Source organism: Carica papaya, chromosome 6, assembly GCF_054855325.1.
Source record: "Carica papaya isolate Zhongbai chromosome 6, ASM5485532v1, whole genome shotgun sequence".
Taxonomy (NCBI): domain Eukaryota; kingdom Viridiplantae; phylum Streptophyta; class Magnoliopsida; order Brassicales; family Caricaceae; genus Carica; species Carica papaya.
The window spans coordinates 31,205,001-31,214,192 of record NC_142314.1 but is presented as its reverse complement, the minus strand read 5'-3'; the positions used below and the strand labels follow the sequence as shown (position 1 = coordinate 31,214,192).

The 9,192-nt window shown below is 32.7% G+C and overlaps 1 protein-coding gene across 1 annotated transcript; it reads left to right on the top strand.

Moving 5' to 3' along the window:
* Positions 1 to 1,968: 1,968 nt before the first annotated feature.
* LOC110825429 (uncharacterized) lies at positions 1,969 to 9,135 on the top strand. Its single transcript, XM_088222833.1, has 5 exons — positions 1,969 to 2,560; positions 2,911 to 3,173; positions 5,407 to 5,524; positions 7,116 to 7,324; positions 8,563 to 9,135. The coding sequence occupies exons 1-5, from the start codon at positions 2,192 to 2,194 to the stop codon at positions 9,014 to 9,016; spliced, it is 1,413 nt and encodes a 470-aa protein (XP_088078959.1). The 5' UTR covers positions 1,969 to 2,191; the 3' UTR covers positions 9,017 to 9,135.
* Positions 9,136 to 9,192: the final 57 nt, after the last annotated feature.

Sequence of the window (9,192 nt, the reverse complement as noted above, 5' to 3'; positions counted from 1 at the left end):
TCACCATTTCATTAACTATTTCAAATTAAGAAAACTAAGATTCAAATGCCGATCAGTAAGAAAGTTGTGAGTAGTTCACTATCCACACTTCCTTCAAGTGCTAGTGAAGGTTGTACTAGAATACTTATTTATTCGTTTTTCGTTTTATTTCTTTAATTTTCGTTTGTCTTTTAAAAGGGACATTCACGTATCCCTATTGAGCATTCAAAATTATTATATAAAAAATATCAATTCTAACTCTATTAATCGTTTTCGCATTTAATTTATGAATTTATTTCTCTTTAAGTTTCGAGTCTTTACACAAAATATATAAAATATTTAATTTAATTTACAATAGTAATTTTTTTAAAAAAAAAAATTCTTACTTAAAAGAAATATTAAGTCAACGAGGTTAGATCTGATAATAATGATACATGTTAATTTATTCAAATTTTGGAGACAAAAACATGTGACTACCTAATTAATAATAAAATTAAGCTGGTGATGTTAGTGGCCTAATATGGAGATTAATTAGTTAATAAACTAAATTAATTAATATAAAAAAATCAAGATATATCTCTGATTCAGATATGGCAACTTGAAACTAACATATTTTAATCATCCTCATTTATTTAATTAGTTAGTCTAAGATATGTGCTACCTGCATTAATAAGTTTTGAAGTAAAAATATGTATGTATGTATATATATATATATATATATATATATATATATAATAAACCCATTATGTATATGTATATAATGAAATATTCAAGCTTATCATTAAAAAAAAAAAAATTATGAAATAAATAATGATGGAGGGAGAAAGGGGATCACAAACACAACAAAACAATAACTTACATTATATTATATGATATATTTAAGAAAGAATCAAATAGTTGATGATTCATGCTGTGACGACGATCCGGCACCCCATCAAAATATGATTCATGACTCGTGCCTGCATGTTGCATGCTGTTATTTATTTGGATGCTCGAGATAAGAACTAAAAAATTAAGTGTAATTTAAAATAATATTATTATATAATAATTATAAGATAACTCAGTCTCACCCGTAAAAGTATAATTCATGACATATATTATATGATATATATTATATCATATCATATATTTAAGAAATAATCACATGGTTGATGATTCGTGCTGAGAACTCAACACTCACCAAAATATGTCATGATTCATACCTATTTTTTGGAGGCTCGGGATAAGAACTAAAAAAACAAATGCAATTCGAAATAATATTTTTATATAGTGATTATATGATAATTTAGTCGTACAGTGAAAAATACGTAATTGTTAAAATTTTTATATAAGAGTTTAAATAATACGTTACATAATAATTTTAGTTTAAACTTAAATTTAAAATGTTGTTAAATAATAATACTTGTTATATTTAAATAAATATTTAGAACACAAAATTACTTTTTATGTCAATTCAATAAAAATAAAAGGAAAAAAAAAATCAGCCGAATCATACCTCAATGCATCGTGAAATTGATTGTTTTTAATATTAAAATCTAATTATTTTAATAATTTTTATTAGAAAATAAAAAAATTATATATTTATAATAAATATTGACCCAAATTGTAATTAAAAATATTAAAACTTAAATTGTAACAAATATGAAATTTTAAAGATTAATTTATTAATTTGTCTCAATAATAATGATAGTAGTTAGGATTAGCCCAACCATGTTTATTGAGAATTAATTACAAAAATTAATAACAAAATATATTTATATAAAAATATAGTTTTTCATTTTTCAATAAATTATAATTTTTTTAATAATAATAATAATATTAGTAGCAATTATAATACAATTTATTTTTAAATCAATATATTAATAAAAATTATCATATTACACCAACAATTTTTGTACAATGTAATATGGAATATTTAAATAGCAAAATAAGATTATATTTATATCGCAAAAGGTGGTGAAAAATTTGTTGAATCTGTTAGTAATGAATTCGTATTATCCACAAAAACACCAGCAGCCAAAATAAGAAGCGTTTTATCCTCTTCTCTTTCTCTTCTCTTTTCCGGGAAACCAAACAGGAGGAAAGAGGAGACCCTCCATTTTCTTCACCTCAGTTCACTACCTATGTGGATGGAGATGCCTGTCTCTGCTTCTCCTTCCACCTGAAACAACAATACCTTCCACGTCAATCGTTTTCTATCACTCATCTTCCCATGTATCTCTCTCTCTTCTCTCCTATTTCTTCTCCTTCTTCTCTCGCCACCGCCGTTTCTTCTCCTACTTTCTCTCTATATCCTCATTCTTCTCTTAATAAGATTGCATTTCCCGCTGTCTTTTCTCACTGTTATGGCCCTACACACTGCTTCAGACTCGATTTTATGGCCAGAAAGAGACATGGGCAATTCTGGGTTTCTGCTTCTCCGACCTCGAGAGCTAATGGAGATTTCGAGGGTTTCCGAGGAGGAGATAGGGAGGAGGAAGATGGAGGGGAAACTGAAGACGAAGATGATGAGGTAGAGGGGGAAATTATGGCTTCCGTCTTGCCTGAGAGATGGGATGTTTTAGGTCTCGGTCAAGCCATGGTACCTTTTTTTTTTTTTCTTTTCTTCTTTTTTGAATTTCGAATTTTGAAGGTCAGCTGTCGGTTTGTTTTTAAAGTTTCTTCTTTGCTTGCTTGAGGAAGAGAATTGAAAATTATGAATCCTCTGCCAATATTGTATAGAAATTCGTAGATGAGCACATTTTCCTAGAAAACTCGGAAAAGAAACGACAAGAAATTCAGGGTTTACACTTCATTTTACTATTAAAACTGGCTATTTAATGATTCAGGCTGGTAATCTCTTGGCATTTCATTTCAATTATGTTTTTTCTTTAGCAAATTATGAAGAAATAATGATTGCTGACATTTTCATCTCTGTAATTTTACTTTTAGGTAGACTTTTCTGGAATGGTTGATGATGAATTTCTCAAGAGATTGGGATTAGAGAAGGGAACAAGGAAGGTTGTTAATCATGAGGAGAGAGGTAGAGTGTTGCGAGCTATGGATGGTTGTAGCTATAAGGCTGCTGCTGGAGGGTCTCTATCCAACACCCTTGTTGCCTTGGCAAGGCTTGGTAGTCGGTCCATTGGAGGCCCTGCCTTGAACGTTGCGATGGCAGGCAGCGTAGGGAGTGATCCATTAGGTGGCTTTTACAGGTAAAAATTTCACATTCTCTGCATTAGATTGTTATATTTGTCTTAATATTTTGTAAATCACAAAATGAAACTTCAACATGTGGAGTAATTGTTTCCTGAAAAGAAGGCTAGAATGGTTAGTTATTATGTGTTAGATGCACATCGCCAAAATGTCCATAAGCTATAGTAGGTGATTTTGACGTAGAGTGAACTTATCGATTGGATGTTCTGAGGGCGAAATATTTGATGCTGCTTTGCTATACCTATTCGTGGTGGGTTTGAGAAGTAATTCTTGTCTGCTTATCCTTAGATCACAGAAGCACCAATTTGAATAACACCTAATTTTCAATCAAAAGCCTAATCACAGTTTAAGCAGCTCAATGAACAATCATATTGAGTCCAATAGTTATGTAAAACACCATTTTAAGAAGCTGTTATAAAATTTGTTTCTCAGCATCAATTCAATTAAAGCAGATATCTGGAAGCTTATAAATGCTTCAGCTTCTGCATCAGCAATGCTATTCAGTCTGCAAGAGCAGCAGTGAAGTAACTCAAACCTTGCCTGAACCATGGATGGAAGAGTTGATCTCTGTTATGATATATATGCTTAGAACAATTACTACAAATGTATTACCTAACCTGATACATGGTTCAGATCTATGAGGTAAGTGTTTCGTGTTTAAGAGAAAGAGAGAGAGAGAAACCGAAGGAAAAACAGAGGTTTGAGAGAGAGAAATAGACTGCCGAGAGGAAGAGGAAGAAAATCAAGAGAGAAAAAGATAGAAAACTTCAGGGAGATTATGAAAATACATTCAAATAATTCATTTCCATGCTTACATCTTTGAAAGTATGCGATTATATACAAAGAAGATGACTGAAAGTACTTTGAATCTACCCCATTTCGCTAGAAACCCAAGAACGAGGTTCAGAGGAATCCTAAGCGGCAGAAAAGTATCCGTTGGGTTCCAGAAAACCCGAATCCTATTTTATTAAATATCCTCCAGATTGCCATACATGTTTCCCTGTAATGCGTATCTGATGGTCATGATCATCTCCTCAAGTGACATAGATGTGTGTTGTATCCTCTGGAAGGCGCCATGCGTCCACATTTTCCCTAATTGCGCCACTTGTTTTAAATGCTTATAAACAGGTTTGATTCCCTGTGGATGGTTTCACTGTCTTCCTCGTGCACCATTCATGATTCCTTGTTCTCCTGCTCATTGTCTTGCATGTGCAGCTGGTTCGCAACACAGTGGTAATCCACAAAGAAAGTTTGTTATCAATCATCACTAGGTTAGTCATTAGGTTTGGGACTCAGTGAAGTTTGAATTTGTTTTGAAACGTACTTAGTCCTTTAATTTCAGGTTCAACGTCACTTTTAGGAAATTTCAGTTTCACTCAGTTACTTGTAAAATTAGTTGAAATAATGTATCGGTTTCTTTCATTTGCAATACTATTGGTTAGGAAATAAACATTTTAGCTGCAGTTTATCAAAAAGATAGATGAGTATTGGAAGACAGTGTCCATATAAAGAGGTAGGCTGTCAAATATTGCTGGCCTGGTTGCTTGAAATTGCTACATCATTAACAACTGAAGATACAATAAGATCTATAGTTTAATTGATGGAATAGATGCATCTCAAAGTGACATGGCCCCCAAGTTTATGGACATTGGTGCTTGGTAAATTTTTTTTTTTTGAAATAAAAGTTAGTAATATATTATTAACTGAGTACCAAGAGAGTACCACCCGTATACAACTAGTTACACGCCAATCAGATGGTCAAAGACAGACCCAAAGTCATCTAGGTCCCAAATGTCATGACCCAAAATCATGTAGCCAAAAGTATGGATCCAAGTATCTCTAATTCTAGCAAAATCCTTTTCAATTCCCTCAAATGCTCTTGCATTTCTTTCCTTCCAGACCACCTAGAAATTAGATGGTGGAATAAGGCGTAAAAATCTGTTTCTTTTACACACACTCTCCGAGGCTCACAGCTCCTTGCTTACACTCCCAGCAATGACCCAGTTCAACCCCATTGGTGCTTGGTAAATTTTCTAGTCTGTTTTATCATCAGCGCAACACTGGGCAAAGTTTATCTGTTAATATGATGCACTTTCTGTATTTATATACTACATTTAAAGTGAACAGTTTGTGATCCTCTTGTGAATTATTTGATTTAGTTAATCAATTATCTTTCTTCTCTCCTGTTGCAATGTCAATAACACAAAAGGCCTGTTCTCTTAATGTTTGTAGGGCAAAATTACGTCGTGCAAATGTGAATTTCCTTTCTGCTCCTATCAAGGATGGGACAACAGGAACAGTGATTGTTCTCACAACCCCTGATGCACAGCGCACTATGCTTGCATATCAGGTTAGGCTTCTTTCCATTGATAAGAGTTAGTCACGGAATATGGAATGCTAGACTAATTGCATTGCTTACAAGAAATTTTCAATTGCATTGCTGTCAAGAATTTTCATCCTATGAGAATAGCAGTTGATTCTTCTTTATTTAAGGTTTTCCCTTTCTTGTTAGAGTTATTTTATTAGATGAACTATAAAAAGATGCAAGATGCAGTTGTCATTCTTCTTTTTTTTTTTTAAGACCTTGTATTCATGCACTGTGATTCTCTGTTTTATATAGATGATCTGTCTCTTAGGATGACCCATATGGAAATTTTACTTCAGAAGTTGATTAATGAAATATTACTTTGTGGATGTGTGCTAAATTTGGAGGTGGCCGGAAATTTGGGGTTTTGTATAAAGAGAAGCAAATGAACTTTTGAGAAATATATTATACCTGGGATGACAACATTAATAACCCTGATCTTCTTTTTGGCTGCTGGCTTTGTAGGATTCCATTGACATGAAAAATGAGTGTCACTGTTATCTTACTTCATTATAGTCCCACATGTTTCATGTTCCATGCTGATGTCTGATCTCTTTCTGAATTGCCAATAAGTTTTTTTTTGGTTCAAAGTTATAATGGATGTTAAATTCTCTGTTCCTTTGCAGAAACAGTTTTAGAACAACATACTGTCTTAAACTTTTAGGTTCTGTACAGTTGTAGAAAGTTAAGTGTGTTTTCAAGGAAATATTTAAAAACTAGGCGGAGAATGTGCTGAGTTGTAACAACAAAAAAAAAAAAAATAGAGCTCTAGAAGACAACTGTTTACTCACAAAACAAAATAGAAAACAGAAGGCTTTTCCTGGGTTTTCCATTCAGATTAAAATACCCTTGGTTTCCATATTTTTCACTTGAAATGAGAAGTTTTGCGATAATGTATTCTAAAATCTTTCCTTTCTATGGAGTGTCTCGCTTCCCATCCTTCTCTTTGACATTGCTAATCTTGTTATCTCTATATGTATGTCTTTTTTCTTTTAATCTTTTCCTGGGTATGTTTTTTTTCTTTTAATTCTTTTTGTTAATGGAAACCAAAAATATTATAATTCAATTGTTAATTCGAGCATCATATAAGTCCATAAGGGTAAATATCAATTTAATAAATAAATTTCTATAAATAATAACTGTAAACAATTTACTGAAAAACAGTGTTTCTCATGCATGGTCTAAGTTAGTAAGGATAAATATGGATCTAATAAATAAATTTAGTAAATAAATTACAACTATAAATAGTTAATAAGGTTATACTTTTTTCTCCGTCTTGAAAAAAAAATAATATTACTACCAATTTTGCTTTTCTGAGCTTATGAAACTGAAGAAGAGACTGTGTCGAACACACTTTGCACTGTTATATTTTGAAAATTCTATTTTTAATTACGGTGACAAATAGTTTCCTAATATTTTTTTTCCAAGAAATAGAACTGGAATGTTGTTCCAGAAAATAGAAAACATTTTCTTGAACTGAATGCAACTGTAGTTACTCTAGTTTGTTTTATTGTATTTATGTGGCATGCAAAATGAATTGACTGAGATCCTCAATTATTTTATCTGTAAATATCAGGGTACATCTTCTACAGTTAGTTATGATTCTTGCTTGGCTAGCATGATTTCGAAGGCAAACATATTAATTGTTGAAGGCTATTTATTTGAACTTCCCGATACAATAAGAACATTAACAAAAGCATGTGAAGAAGCACACAGGAGCGGGGCACTTGTTGCAGTCACAGCATCAGATGTATCCTGCATTGAGAGACACTATGATGATTTCTGGTAAAATTGCTATATTATTTGACAGTCATATTTAGAGGTTTCTTGCGTGCTTCTGTTGCTGGATGTTGATTTTTTTTCCTACATTTCATCTGTTCAATGCAAAAATATGATCACGAAATATAATGAAAATTGTTTTAGTTGTAAACTATATCCTCCTGAGATGCAAGCTGCTCATGACGAATGACTGCAATCCTCATATTACAATGTCAGAGTTTCTGTTTGGTGTTAATCTGAAAATATTTCCATCATCTTTGGAAAGTAATGTTTCCATGATGGCTGATGGAGCACGACAATAAATTCTCATGTTGGAGAACATTTTGAAGTTGCAAGCTAGGTCTCAGATTCTGTCAAAATCTTCATTTCCTTCTTTCTCAAAACCCCCTTTTTTCTTTAACTAAAAGATACTTCTGATACAGAACAACACAACATTTTAGATAATTAATTTTGCTAAATCATAATTGGGATATGTATGTGACTGATAGCAAATGCTCGCCCCCATTTATGTTTTTTTGTATTTCATATATATTAAGGGAATAGATATTATTCAGATACATTTATTGTTCTCTCACGTTAGTGTTGTTGATCAACATCTTAAAGTTTTTAATTTCTTAGGGATATCAGCAAAATTTTAGAGGGGGAAAAGGAAGAACTCAACAAAATAATGTAGTTTAGTCACCTTACTTACATCTCTAAAATCTCTGCTATCTTTTAATAACAACAACGAATACTATACGAAATTTCTTTTAGAAATTTTCTCTGACACCAATCCTGGTATTCCTCTTTAATTCCTTGAGTTATAGCTAGCTATAGTTTATACCCCTTAATTTCCTTCTATTGACATTGCTATTCACAAGAATTACTACTTATTTATACTGAATTTGGTTTGTATTCAGTTTTCAAAGCTGTACCAATTTAGTATTAGTTTTCCAGATCCTGGTAAGGTTAGTATTGGGATTTGGGGAAGTTCATATAACACTTGTGATACATTCAATTGAGTTAGTAAGCCATCAAAAACATGAACTGAATTGAAAAGCTATGAAGACAAATTGCAGTGTCCTAAAATTATTTCGAAAAGTACAAAACTATCTATTTTAGGAAATCCTCTTTGATGGGTTGTTGTACTCTTTGCCCCACCACTTTTGACTTTGCTAGACAACTTGTACTAATAAAGTACTTTTGTCACGTTCTTCATTTGTTATATAGGTAAATGGATATTTCTTCTCTTCTCTCTTGTCCAGGGATATTATTGGTAATTACGCCGACATTGTGTTTGCAAATAGTGATGAGGCAAGAGCTTTCTGTCAATTTTCGTCAAAGGAAAATCCCATTTCAGCCGCCCAGTATCTGAGCCACTTTGTTCCTTTTGTGTCTGTTACTGATGGGCAAAGAGGCTCATACATTGGTGTAAAGGGAGAAGCTGTATATATCCCTCCTTCTCCATGTGCGCCAGTAGATACTTGTGGTGCTGGGGATGCATATGCATCTGGAATTTTGTATGGTATATTAAGAGGCATGTCTGATTTAAAAGGCATGGGTACATTAGCAGCTAGGATTGCAGCTACGGTTGTCGGGCAGCAAGGGACCCGACTCCGAGTTCAAGATGCTGTGGAGCTGGCAAAGTCATTTGCATTCCGTTTTGAGAGTTCAAATGTCAGGTCAGATGTTGGATCTGATCAGATTTCCAGCTTGTAATTTGGCCTTGTGCCCTCTGCTGATTCTTCAATTCTTTTGTATTCCCTTCTCTATATAGCATTGTAACTCTGTACATTATGATAATACAAATATGAACGGTCTATTGATCAGTTTATTTATTTGCTCTGAAAGAGGATTGTGGGGTTGCAGGGGTGAAGTTGGTGATTGTTATAAAT

Excerpts from the sequence above, each read along its gene's own strand:
- LOC110825429 (XM_088222833.1), top strand. The coding sequence starts at position 2,192 with ATGTATCTCTCTCTCTTCTCTCCTATTTCTTCTCCTTCTTCTCTCGCC. Across the intron at positions 3,174-5,406 it reads CCATTAGGTGGCTTTTACAG|GGCAAAATTACGTCGTGCAA; the intron begins GTAAAAATTTCA and ends TAATGTTTGTAG. Across the intron at positions 5,525-7,115 it reads GCACTATGCTTGCATATCAG|GGTACATCTTCTACAGTTAG; the intron begins GTTAGGCTTCTT and ends TGTAAATATCAG.